The sequence below is a fragment of the Dromaius novaehollandiae genome, chromosome W, assembly GCF_036370855.1.
Source record: "Dromaius novaehollandiae isolate bDroNov1 chromosome W, bDroNov1.hap1, whole genome shotgun sequence".
NCBI lineage: Eukaryota > Metazoa > Chordata > Aves > Casuariiformes > Dromaiidae > Dromaius > Dromaius novaehollandiae.
Window position 1 is genome coordinate 25,707,478 of NC_088130.1, and position 13,735 is coordinate 25,721,212.

The 13,735-nt window shown below is 39.6% G+C and overlaps 1 protein-coding gene across 4 annotated transcripts in view; it reads right to left on the bottom strand.

Moving 5' to 3' along the window:
• Nucleotides 1–13,735, bottom strand: part of LOC112992402 (protein Largen) — a 151,858-nt gene that overhangs the window by 43,225 nt on the left and 94,898 nt on the right. For all 4 annotated transcript variants that reach the window (XM_026115430.2, XM_026115434.2, XM_026115433.2 and 1 more), the window contains exon 2: nucleotides 5,774–6,664. In XM_026115430.2, the coding sequence (XP_025971215.2) occupies nucleotides 5,906–6,664 (759 nt within the window). In that variant the 3' untranslated portion in view covers nucleotides 5,774–5,905. The remainder of the gene's footprint in view (nucleotides 1–5,773; nucleotides 6,665–13,735) is intronic.

The following is a 13,735-nucleotide window of genomic DNA, read 5'->3' on the forward strand; positions in this document are numbered from 1 at the left end:
CATGCTGCAACCTCTTAACAAAAACCTCCCCACCACAAAACACCAATTTTGTGGTGCATGGACAAATGTAGAAACCCAGACCAAAGCAGACTGACATCAGTTAGGAAGGGCACGGGCCACCGTGCCATTTGCCACACAGGACAGTAAAGCCCTAGTGGCATTTTAGCCAGCATAGCTGAGGTTTTAGCCAACATGAGGTAGCCAGATGTCAAGTCATTAAAGTTCAGCAACACGAGCTACTCGCACGCACTCCCCAGAGCCACCCCGAGAGCGACTACTACAGGCACCTCGCCAAAATTACGACTGGGTGACAAACTTGCTGTCCGCCTCTGGGCTCCTTCTCCCTTGCACAACAGGGCAGCAAGATAAAAGCCCTGCTAGCGCTTCCGTAAGAAGCCCACGTTACCAGGCGGCTGCCGGCACGGAGGCTGACCCGCAGCTGGCGTGCGCTAACTGCTGCGAGGTGGCCCAGCAACACGGGCACCGTGGCCGCTGCTTCGCTATGAATTGCACGGGCAGGCCTCGCCGATGCCGAAACGCTAGGCTGCTGTGGGAGATTACTGTGCGCTCCGTATCGCCCACTGGCCCCTAAAATACAACGTGGCTATACAATGGGCAACAGGTATTTTCAGATTAATTATTGCAAACATTGTGTTAGTCATAGCTCTGCTCCTCTGTCACGCCTTTGCAAAGAACTCACTCATTTGATCTTATTTCACTTTAAGTCTGATGGTTTTATCGTTATTGGCTTGAATAGAAACACTATTGTAAACTTCTTTAATGTTTCACCTCTGGATTTATATAGTGAATAGGTATTTTCCGTTTACATAAACACGCACAGCCCCTGAAAAGCAGTGGACCATGCCATACATACAAGCTGGGGACGAGAAAGGCTTTCACTGTAAAAATGTGCGCCCTGTACTCTTGCCTACTTTAAGAGTTAATCAATAGAGTCAGGTAGCAATCATAGCATGATTTTATCTCCACATGTAAGATTATTGTTCGTGGTGTCACCGAAGAGAGAGCCATAATTGAAATGAAGCGATGGGTGCAGCCCCGGAGGATGTCTGCAGCTCCCTCTGGTCATTAAAGAAGGCGCACTGCACTCTGCCTGCTTCCATGCAACCACTTCGGCGCAAACAAGGGAGAAGGTAGAACAGTGATTTCTATTTTTAAAGAATTTTACCATAAATTCTTAAAACGTATTATTATTTGATTTTACTCTTCTGGTATTCCTTGCTTAGAAAACATTCACAAATCAGCTGTTTATTAGCCAGTGCTATTATTACAAAATAGCAATTTACATTGCCTATTTCTACCTTCCCAAGCTTGTCTCTCTCATTAAACTGACAGAAAACATTAGAATCCATTTTTCCCTTCCATTTGCCTTTGAGAAGTCTCGATCTCGGCAATTCAGACTTTAAAATGCCACTGGGGAATCAAAGCTGAGTAGCAGCATGAAATGATGGTAAACATTGTTGCATTAAAGCTCTGAATATTGTTACTGGCTTTTCAGTTTTTCTGTACATAAAATCACACAAACTTTAGTACAGAAATTCAAAGCATTAACACCTCTCTAGTACATTATATATAATCTCAAAGACATTATATTTTAGTTTCAACGACAGACAACTGCTATCCAGTTCTGGCTAGCTTGGTGCATTTTCCAAAGATATGAAACACCATGTTACTGGTATTTAAAAACGCTTCACAGAGATTACATTCCTAATGTAAATGTTAAAAACACTGCTGGCTGAACATAACATTGCATTCCCTCTTATGCCATTTTAATTAGAGGTTTCCAGACAGCATTGTAAAGCTATTAGTTAGTTGCTCCCCATGCTTTGCAAGTTTGTTTGTTTTAATCTGAACTTTATTCTGTCATGTTACTATTGTAAAACTGTTATACTGGTAAAAATAACTCACAGTAGGAGACAGACAACAGAGGGCTTTGTTACTACAGAAGAATTGCTCCAGCATTTGTAGCATGCTTAATAGTGCATGTGGAGCACTTTGATCCATTAAAGAAAGCCTGGATTAGCAAACATTGCAGGAAAAAATCTACCCTTCACACTTTGAAGCTTTCTTTGTGGCCAAAAGCAGCACTGCCTCTGAAAAGCTGCATATTTTGCCTACATAACACGTACTTCTTGCCCATCAAAGGGGATAACAGGCAGTAGTTTGTGAAATGGTACTGAAGAAGCATGGGGAAAGAGAAAAGTATCTCCAAAAGAGAGGACAAAGCCAGAGGTGGAATATGCAGGAGACCAGGACTGAACGTGCAGTCTCTCAGTGGGATCAGCAGCGTACAAAAGCCAAAGGTGAAAGCCAGATGCCATTCAACTTTACTCCGCAGAGCTGAGAACTGTTAACTCAGCACTTCAATGAAACTGAAAGTTAACCATGTATTTCAAAGCACATCTACAGAGCACAGCATTTAATCTAGAAATACTAACGAGTTCATGAGTATCTGACAAGCCTAGGGCAGAGTCCGGAGGAGAAACGTTGTGCATTGCTATCAGAGGTTAGTTTCTACTGGAAAAAATGACCCAAGGAAGGTACCGAAAGCAGAGTATCCTCTACCACATTTGCAGTATAGTACCTGCAAATACACTTGGATAAAGACTAAATATTAGAAGCATAACTGGATTAGTACCCCAGATTTCCTTGCTTTCATCAAACCAAGAAGCACGTAGGATATACTGATTCTAAAACTGACCTGAAAGCTTTTCGGTTTTCAGGAGAAAAGATTAATGTTATGATTTAGACTTTGCATTAGATGTCAACCGCTAGAGCAGTTTAATAACTTTTACATTTTAGTATCTTATAGCACTAGGTTTTTGCTCATGTTGAACTACCATTTTCTGATTCATAATAAATGTTTTAAGCAAATGCTGCAATCTCGTTTGCCTTTCTAAGGTGCAACCAAATGGCACTGCATTGCATTATTACTTGAACTTACTTATTTCTAACAGAGAGCAATAACCATAAGTAGATTATTGTCCTTAGTCCTCTGTCTTCAAGCCTATCAAAGGACAAATCATGTGTGTGCCTTTTCTGTAGGAAACCTGACAATGTGATAGATCCTTGTAGAAATGAAGATTTTGTTTGTTTTGCATTCTGCCTGACTAATACCCTCAGCATAAGAACAAGTAGTGGCAGGTGACATCAAAATCAATGGCAAAAGTCTTATTTCATTCCATACTAGAGGGGACAAGTGGGTAGTAATCCCTAGATGCAACAGTTTCGGAGGACACGGGTAAAGAGCAAAGATCATAGTTTTATGACACCAGCCCTGAGAGAGATTATCTGGGTAGCGACCATATTAGAACAAAGACAAATATTCAACTGAAAAAGTTTCATGGGAATAACAACATTTTCTCAGGCAGAAGACAAAAAATAAATTAGACTTATGACTTGAGTATTGCAAAATTCCTAGAGCTAGCACTCAAAAAATAACAAGACTAGCAGTATATTAAATTAAAGAGTACCGTGAGATGACAGATCAACAGCAGATATATGCCATGACATCTATTAGCAATAGCACAGAGATACTGAATGGGCCATCCTATACACAGATCTCTCTCTTGCATGATGGGCTACAGAGTACCTACAACTCCAGACAGAGAAGAAATTACTGCGGTCAGAGCTGAAGAGCAGAAAGAGGAGAACTGGGGCTGCCTCTGAGCATATCCTCTAACCTAGGCACACAGAAGAAGTGCCAAAACATCTTGGCTAGAAGATGCACCCTGGTACAGTGAGCAGGAGAAAATTAAGGTAGACGTGCAGCAGAACCTTCCCTCCCCCCTAATATTGAGTGGTATTTTCTCCAATTTAAGATGACACAAAAATATTTTATATGAAATATGCAATATTTGATTTACATTCGCCTATAATTTATTGTACACAGTAGCTCTTTAAGAAGGAAAAAAAATTATAAAACTAGCTTCTAAAGGGTTGGTGTATGTTCTTCATGGCAGCGATAAAGTCAGCAGCACAACGAAGATTTTCTTTTTAAAGGAAAAAAATGTAGCTTTGCAGTTTTTATGTGGCTATGTCCACGCACTATTTCACTGATTACAAATGTAATTTCTACGTACGAGTGAGGGAGCTGCTGTGGCCTTTCAGGGGGTGAGCAGAATCCACGAGACAAAAACTTCATTAGGGCAGCAAAGATCTCACACACACACCTAGAGGCAGTTGCTGCCTTCCACTGCAAACACTAAGGCTCACTGACAACAGAGCTCATGAGATTAAACACAGTGAAATAATACAAAACGTAAAGTGCATCACGATAAGCAAGTGGGAAGCATTTGGGGAAGGCATGATTAACCATATGAGATAATGACTATCTTGCTTCGCGACTTCTACGCAAATAATACAATATGAAGCTTTAAACTCTAAATAGATATTTGTACAAAAAGCAACTTTTGTTTACTGTAGAGGTTTTCAAAGGATAATTATCTGCTAGAACTTTTGTTATGATTGTTTTTATTTGTTTGGCTTAAATTAAATACTACAAATACACTATAATGTGTATACAGGGAAACTACTTGAAGATTGGTTTTAAGTTTAATTCCTATTACTGAATGCAAATGGGAATTTAAATTTTAAAAAATCTGTTGTGACTAGGAAGACTCTAGAGAAGCCAGCTTTGATCCAGCTGTAGCGCATGTTTTATATTGCGGATAAAAACACATATTGGTTTTATATGGCATCTGCTGTTGGGCCATCTGAGAGCTTAATTTGGCTTGACTTTCGGAAACAACAGATTTATTATCAGATTTCCTTCATTGATCACATGGGTTTTAATCTCTAGATCCCAACAATTCTCTTTGTGAGAATAAAAGAGTATTCTTTCATAAAATAATTTAAAAAGCTGAAGACTTTTTTTTTAAATAGTAAGAATATTAATTCGGTTCACAACCAAAATGTGATAACACGTGAAATATCTTGTTTCGTATGTTAATGCTTCATAATTGCACAGAGCTTTTCAACTTCAAAGCTCTTTACATGAATTAAATAGATATCCCTGAAGGCCCTGGGCAAAATTTTCCTTGCCCTCCAAAAGAGATTTGCACCAGACAAAAGCTTTGTAAAAGTTTTAGGACTGTGCTGTGTTCCTTTAATCTCCATTTAACTTATGCGAGATAAAATGCTGCCACCACTTCGCAGATGGAGCAGTGCAAACGGAGAGTAACTGAATGGAGCTGTGTTTGCTTTCCTGAAAAGTCTACACTTCACCCTGGCTGTGCCAAGCTGAGCTTTTGAGAAACAAAACATGAGGAAATTTAGTTATCCAAAGTCATGTCAACGTTACCTTCCAGTTATTTCCTTACTTCCACACCAGAGATCAAGCTGTCTGATGATTACCTCCTCTTGCACAGCTCTGCATACAACACCTTTGCTCAAGCAGTCAGGCACAGCAAAATGCATTTGCTAAGATTCAGCCAAAAGACTTTATCGGGTACTCCACTCTGCTTTGTCAAATGACATTTTAAAACCTATTTGCTAGAAACAGTTGTTTCCCCAAACCCAACAGCACTAGTTATTCCATTATGCTAGGTAGACTGAAATCCACCATGAATTGCCACACAATATTTTCAAGCTGCACCTTCTTTTCACTGTTTGTTGAACCCCAGTACAGACATGAAACTGCAACAGAAGTTTATGACCTATGAGCTAAAGCATGAATATTTCTCAGCATTATTTTTCAAAATGATATTCTTTTGCTGAGCACGTGTAGCCTCAACAAGCGTTTTTTTGTACTTACCATGTGATTTTTATGCCACTTCACTGGACGCAGGGAGTAATATATTGGGACTTTTTATTGCTTGAGTAGAAAGTGCTCATTACCTATTTATGTTTATATATAGGAAAAAACAGTTTCTTCAAGTGGCATACATCACACTGTTGTGGTGGTTGATTTCCTCAAGATGGTCTTCTGGGGTTTTGGTGCAGTTTGCGGAGGCACAGTCGCAGGTCTCGGAGGAGGAAAGCTATTACTGGAACTTATCCCCAACCCTCCATTTTCGAGAGGGAATGGAGGCAGAGGAGGCGGAGGCGGCGGAAGGGGAGGGCACTGGTGTGGAGGCTTCCCTGCAAGGCGGGCAGGCTCGCTGTGCAAGTGCACCTCCCTGTTTTTAATGTTATATCGAATGTCACAGTCGGGGCAATAGCCATGGTACTGCACTTTTTCACTAAATCGTACCCGTTCCCTCGTTCCTGGTGGCGGACACCGTTCTTTCTCAGGTCTATGCATCAGAGGCTGCATGGCGACTTTGTCCAAAGTGCTGCTGGGTATACAGCATACATCCCCATTCGGGACGCGGTTTGGCCCTCCTGGCAAGCCCCCGTTGCGAAGCAAGGTCCCATTTGTCTTCACAGGGTTGGCAGAAGGAAGCGGCCTCGGGGGCTCGTCGCGCTTGACTGGTGTCAGCCGCGGCGGTGGTGGCGGCGGATTGGGTTTTCTCAGCACGGTGAGGATGGCCGAGGGGTGTGCGGGGGGCTTGATGAGCGGTGTGCTGCCCCGCACCTTGACCTTCTCCAAGCTGGAAGCTGTGGTGCTGCTGGAGCTGCTGTTGAGCGTGTCCGTCTTGGAGCTGTCCGTCATCTCATCCTCCAGCTGCAGATCGGACGTCAGCGTGTCAATCTGGTCAACCACCTGCACAACAGCCAGAACAGGAACACTGAGAAAAGCTTGCCACGGCGAAGGCAAGGAAAACAAAAGTGCCATCTGCAATCATTTTTTATCCCCTGCCCAGAATTGAAGTATTCAATTTTTTTGACCACTGTTCCTTTTTTCTTTCTGCCAAGTTAATAATAATAATAAAAAAGGGACAGCTAGGTTGCTAGTTCAACACCTGAATACAAAAGAAATGCAACTTGAAACACTCTGGAATGAAATTCTGTTTCTTTCCCTCTAGGGTTTACTTGGCAATATCATTGTACGCAAACTGTAATCCTTCAGTAATATGCTTTGCCTTCCAGTGCAGGAAGAGACTGAATTATTTAACTTCAACTTATACATGACAGTTTCTGAATCCAAATCTACTACAGGGTAGCTTTTAGCTTTGACCTGTTACAGAATCTAGACTTAAATATGCATCTCGGTATTGGTAATATTATACACGTACAATCATAAGTTTGATACACTCCTTTCTGACTATTTTCTACATAAATAATTTAGGTGTGGAGAAGCAACTACCCCCCTGTATCAGACTTCATTGTCTCCTATTGTGAATATTTTCCTTTAGATTTGTTATCCTCTGAAGCAATCCTGAAATAGCATTCCTTGCATGAAAAGTAGCTTGGTTTCCAAAGTTACAAGTATTTATAAACTCATGCATTTTATTCTCAGTTCTCCTCCGCCTCCCATATTTTTGTTTTGTTCGTTTCTACAACATCTGATCTCTCTTAGTCTCACAGTTTCCTTTTTTTGCTCACTTCCACGTAGGACATGCAACTGATGGTGCCTTTACTAGCTAGGCAAAATGTGTAACACAGCAGTTAAAAGCCCTTCCTGAAAACTGTATTCCACTTAGTGGTGAGATGATTAAGACAGTCTTAATCTACGAGTAACTACAGAGAACACAGCACAGGAACTAACTCCAGGTTTTAAAGCTGATCTTTCTCTATGCCATATTTCCTCACAAAATACACATAAAGAAAGCCCAGTAGCAGGAATGTCACCAGCTAACTGAGCTGTAGAAAGAAAAAAACCTCATGCCATTGCTTGGGACCCCTACGGGAGACCTGGGACGTTCTGGGGGTGGCTGCAGGCTGGATGGGGCATCCTAGCGTACCTCAAATGAAACTAGATGCCTCTATTGGGGCAGCTGAATTGACCCTCAGTCTTGCTCCTTTGAGATCTTCATTTTTACTTCCTACTTTCATGATTTGGTCATCAAACTGTCAATTTCAAAGTAAACCTATCTCGGAGGTGAAAAAGCCCTGTGTTAACAACTGCAAGACGCTGAAAGTCATTACTAAGGGCAGCAACTCTTTAACCATTCAGCCAAATCCATAACCCACTTGTGTGCCCACTGCGAAACAGCAAATAATAAAGGCCAAAATACCATAGAATGAAAGGGCTGTTTAGTTTCCACTGCTTAAACTGTAATCAGGAGTTTCATATTTTAAATCTGTAAGATTCACATGCAACAATTCAGTTCACTTTGTAAAAGGCCAATGCCTTCATTGGCCTAGAAACAGCAAACATGCGGGAAACCATGATGCAGAAAGAGACCTTCCAAAACCCTTTTGAAAAAATTTACTATACTTTTGGTCTTCAAGACCAAAACAACTACAAATTTATTTACAGTTAAAAGCCCAATACCACACTTTGTTTCAGTCTTGATTTCAGTATTTTGGGTTTTAATTTTTTTTTCAATAAAGAATAAGGAACAAATGATACCCTTAGGAGACAGACACGTATTCCCCCAAATAATCAGTCCATGCAATGGAAAGGTCCAGCTGAATCTCTGACAGCAGGCAGATCCTAAACTTCTCCTCCAGGGTACAGCATACGACCACTTTTGGAAATTCCAAAATAAAGGCAGATAAACCACGTCTGCAGCAAGGCAATGCAAGGATCATAGCAAGACGGACAGCGTTCAAGAGAAAGAACTCATGTTATCACCATATATTACAAATGTAAACCAAGGCAGAGAGCCACGAAGAACTTTTCAAAATGAAATAGTGAATCTAAAGGAACAAGAAAACAACATGTGTGTTCAGGGAACTGGGAAATTCAGGCATCCCTCCGCAAGTTTGGTATGGATTTGTGTCAATATTAGGTCCTGTCTGCATATGGCTGAATATATCAATGAATACCCTCCTGGAACCCAACAGGTAAAGTGTTTATAAACTATCAGTAATAGCTATAGAAGGGATTGCTGCAGTACAAAGCAAAGAAACCCTCTGGCAAATAGAGGGGGGAAAAAAAAAAAAACCACATTAGACAGCTCGAGGCAAGAGAGAAAGGAAAGACATACCCGTAAGGATGCCCAGCTCTGGAGCACTGATAGCTTGTAGATGTGAAAGCAGACTGGCCTACCAGTATCAGATAATATGACAAGTCAGGATCTGGTTGCGCCACAGTATTTTGTAAGAGCTAAATTAAAATGCCAAGAGCAAAAATTGATGAGCTTCTTTTGAGATCAGCATATTCCTACAAGTCCTATTTTTTTTGCCTCTATTTTATAACACGATACCCTCCTCAAAGAGTTTCTGTAAGCATACAAGGACCATAAAAACCAACGCTGCAGGTGAGAAAAGATACCACAGTCGACTATTGACATGGTTATAGCGCAATTAGCCATGGACATATCTCACAGAGATTATTTGAATTAACTACTAAATCTTCCTAAACTTAATAAAATTCATTCAGAATTTCCAATATCAAATTCCCAATAAAGAGGAAAATAAACACACGCACAAAATCCTAATTGTTTTATTTTGTTTCTGTAGCGCCAGTCACAAACGATGGCTTCCTTGCTCCAGGCCTCACGTATGTGACAAAAAGATGGTCTCTGCTCCACACTGCACAAAATAAATGTACTCCATGCACTATGGAAACAAAAACTGCTGTGTATTCGTTTGAGACTGACACATTAAAGGTTATATTCCACTGTTGCTACGAGGGTATTGCTGTAATTACGCATCACTCGTGTGTCATAAAATGGCAGATATTGATGATGACACAATTTGAGTCTATTCAAACTGCCCTTTTGATGGTGCAAAAATTTCCTCTGGAATAACAGGGAATTTGGGCCTTAAGAATGGTCCTTGAATTTAAATGACTATTACAGAGTTTATCTCTTGCCCTCCAGCAAGTGTGTAGTACACATCTGAAATTTTATGGCACCTACCCATTTGTAAAACAGGAAAAGAACACAAAACGGCTCTGACAGCACAACAGAGTTTATCTGTCCACATTCATTCCCACAATAAGTTGTGATCCTATTTACAGTTGTTTTCTCTGCCCCCAAAGGAAAAATTCAAATAGGATGAAAAAGTAACAGAGAATAGGTGACTAATATACTAAAATTGATGCAGTAAAAAAAAAAAAAGCAAGTTGAAAAAGAAGTCTCCACAGCACGCTTCCTGTGGGAGTGAGAGAGAATATTTAAAAACAAAAAGCTGCTCTAGTCATGCAAATCTGTTTGTCTGTGTTAATTCATGCACTGAGCCAAAACCTTCTGACCTCACATCTAAATTCTTTAACAAGTCAAATCTTTGTTTATAACACTTCAACACTAAAATATGCATGAGTTTTGTCTCTTTCTGGACAACAATTTGGTATCTTCACTACACAATGAGCAGATAAATCGACTGTTTGGGTAAAGCAAATTTAAGGCAGATAGGATGCTTATCCTTCACCTCCAGTTTATTGATTGACAATTATTTTGCATTTGCCTGTTCTTTTACATTTTTATGCAAACAATCGTTTCTTTCTGGTATTCCTAAGACTAGACGGAAGATCAACAAAAGCAACGGCATTGATAAATTGGGTTGCATAAGAATTATAGTCATCATTTAGAATGGGTAATCAATTGTTTTGAATTAAGTCTCATCTCTATCTAAATTCAAAGAGCAAGGGTTAATTTAAAATCTAACATTAGCTAAGAGCAATTAGCAGTAACACAGAAAATCCTAAGTGAACAAAAGTAGAATTAGATAAAAGGATTTATGACTACGTTCAGTAGATCTGGGAAAAAATGTTGACTATGAACATACCATTTAAGAAACAGTTTAGTGCCCAAATGCACCAATGCTCCTAAGTCTGTTAACTCAGGCGGTAGACCAGCTCACCTTGCAAGCCACTTCTCCTTGTTGAGTACCTAATCACAGGAAAATTTAATGTTGCATGACCATAAGAAAATGACAGATCTTGGCTAAAACAAATGAATGCCACTGAATTTGAGTTCTTGCTTGTCAGTGCACTAACTTTTAATATTTTAAAATATATTTTTAATTTCTTTTTACAAATCTCTACCACAAAAGGTTTCCTCAAGATATCTACAGTAATAATTTGAATATGACTGAGTGTGGAGATACAAAATTGAAAAAAAATATTGTAGGAAGTAACCCAGGGTACTTTCCTGATACAAGCAAAATCCAAATCTTTAGAGGATGCTATAGATACAGAAAACTGAAGAATGAGAACAAAATTAAACTAAAAGGTAAATGACAGATCAGCAGCTATAACACTGACATTTGTGCTTAATTTTGATATTACTTTTCTGTTAAAGAAAGGTTACGAATAGCACCTATGAATGAAGTACAAATAAAAAGAAGTGGTTAGATGATGATCAAAGTGGATGCATGGAAGTGAGCACTGTGTGCTCCAGAGAGGATGCAGATGAAATAAAGTACCTGTGCTTTGTGAAGCTCACAGATAGCCACTGAGAAGAGGAAAGAAAACGCTAAGTCAGCAGGGATTGCTCTGGGCTGACAACTTGCCAGGTAGCATCAGGAAGAGCAGGCAATGAGGCTGGACGACTAGGTTTAAAGATAGGGGTTCAACATAAAGGCACAAAGGCACTCTGGACACATTTCAGGGTTACAGCATAGAAGTTGAAGAAGCCAAAGTGAATAAGGGGACGAACGTCGTAGACATGAACCTGAGGGAGAGATTCAACAGTGTCAAGAAAGCTGGGAAAGAAAAGTAGCTACGGATGAGTGCATCTCGCACTGCTCACAGAAAGGTTACACACATAACTTTTTAACATTTATACATATATACATATATATACAAACATATAAAAGAGCTACAGTAAAATGACGAGAGCTTTATTCCCTCCACTAAAATTAAACATGAACTAAATATGATTTCTGTAACATTTATAAGATGAACCATAAATAAATTGAGACTAAGGCTTATTATTTGAAGACAGTGTTCCTCCCTCTTGACTGCCTCTCGGAGTGCACAGCATCTTAAACTGCTACAGAAAATGAAAAGCTCCTTGCTGCTCCTGTAGACAGATATAACCTTATGATATATACTATTTCAGTATTTATAAAACTTACAAACGTGTTTATAGTCACAGAAATTCTGTGCTGAAGCCATGGTTGTACAGGAAATGAGTTGGTCCTAAAAACGCAATTTTTATTATGAAGGAAAAAAACAGAAAAATATTTCCCCCGATAAATGATTTAGGGGGTGGGGGGGAATTGCAAACAATTTGTAATGCAAAAATATCCTATGATTAAATCCATTCCCTCAATGTTATCAAATTCTTTAGATTAAATTACTGAAACAATACAGAGCTGGCGTAAACTGCTGCTCTTCCAGGCCAAGCTGCAGTCCCTGCTTAAAGTATCTGAGAAGATAGCCCAAGAAAATGTCTTGGGATTATCAAAAGCAGCCAATGCTGGCCTAGCATTTCTCACGTTTAAGTTGCATTTATAAATTTCGTCTGCCTTTTACCTCCTCCGCTAAGGTGTATTTGTGGGTGAAAACCCTGTCTCAATTAGACCAATACTCAAAACTCCAAATCTCTTACTTGGTGCCTGCATCTCATTATGAGAATCCACCTTGGCAATAATGAGACTTAAACAAGACACAGAAAGTGGCAATCGCTATTTCTTTTATTTCCTAATTGTATCCCTAAACTTGTATTTCAAAAGAGGATCTACAATTAGTCACAAGAGGTTCTGCAGTGCTTCTATTTGTGTGATTATGCAATACGCATCCACAAATGTATATTTAGTCTACTGAGAATTTTACCGTTTCCTTAAAACAAATGTTTCACCAGGTGCGTTATTCTGCCTTTCCAAAGGCAGGGGGGAAATGAGGCAGTCAGGTGCTGATGTTGAAGGACTATATAAACCACTGGCTGTACTCAATCCACTGCAGACAACTGCTGTGCTTTCTTTGTTCTTAGCATTCCCCACTCTTGAATAAAGAAAGAAAAGCAATATACTCCTAGAGTATCAACTTTCATAAACTTTCCAGTCCATAGATTTTCAAAATTACAATTTTTCCTGTGGTGTCCATCCATTTTCACTGTTTTGAACTCTTTTTAATATTTCACGAGTAAGATTTCTGAGCTGACTTGCTTCTGTACATGCTAGCACCTCTGAAAACAGCTGTGTATGTGCAAGATAAATGGTAGTTAGCTGTGACATTACTTGTGAGATGCAATAGTTATAATCCACATATTACTGTTCAGCATTATACTACAGCAGTGTGCAGCTATGAGATTAGATATCACAGCTTGCTGGAAATTTTCTAGAAAATGAACAGTTATGTACAGACACTTATCTTGATTTTAAATCAACCAGAACAAAGTCAGGTCATGAGACTAGTACAACTTTCTGCTTGTTCACCTTGAACAAAAAGAAATAACTGGAAAAAGAAACAATATTTGGTGGTACTCTTCAATAATAAATTAGCATTCTTTTATAATAAACTAGTGTGCTCATTCTTTTTGCAGCAATCGCAAAAAAACCTGCCAAAGTTTGGCACGGATCTTTTTTCCACTGCATGTGCAGAATTAAATACACGACAAGCCAGAAGAAGAAACATGTAGCTGACAATAAAACAGCAATCACCTCTACCGCAAAGAGGCCATCCTTGCCTTCAAGTAAAGAACTGGCAAACACGCTATGTCAGTAGCTCTAACATCTTATGATTGCATCTCTAATCCTACAAGAAATTGCTCACTTGCTATAATTACTACAGGAATATCTCTGAGACAAGCTGTCAAACTATTTACCTTCTCGTCAT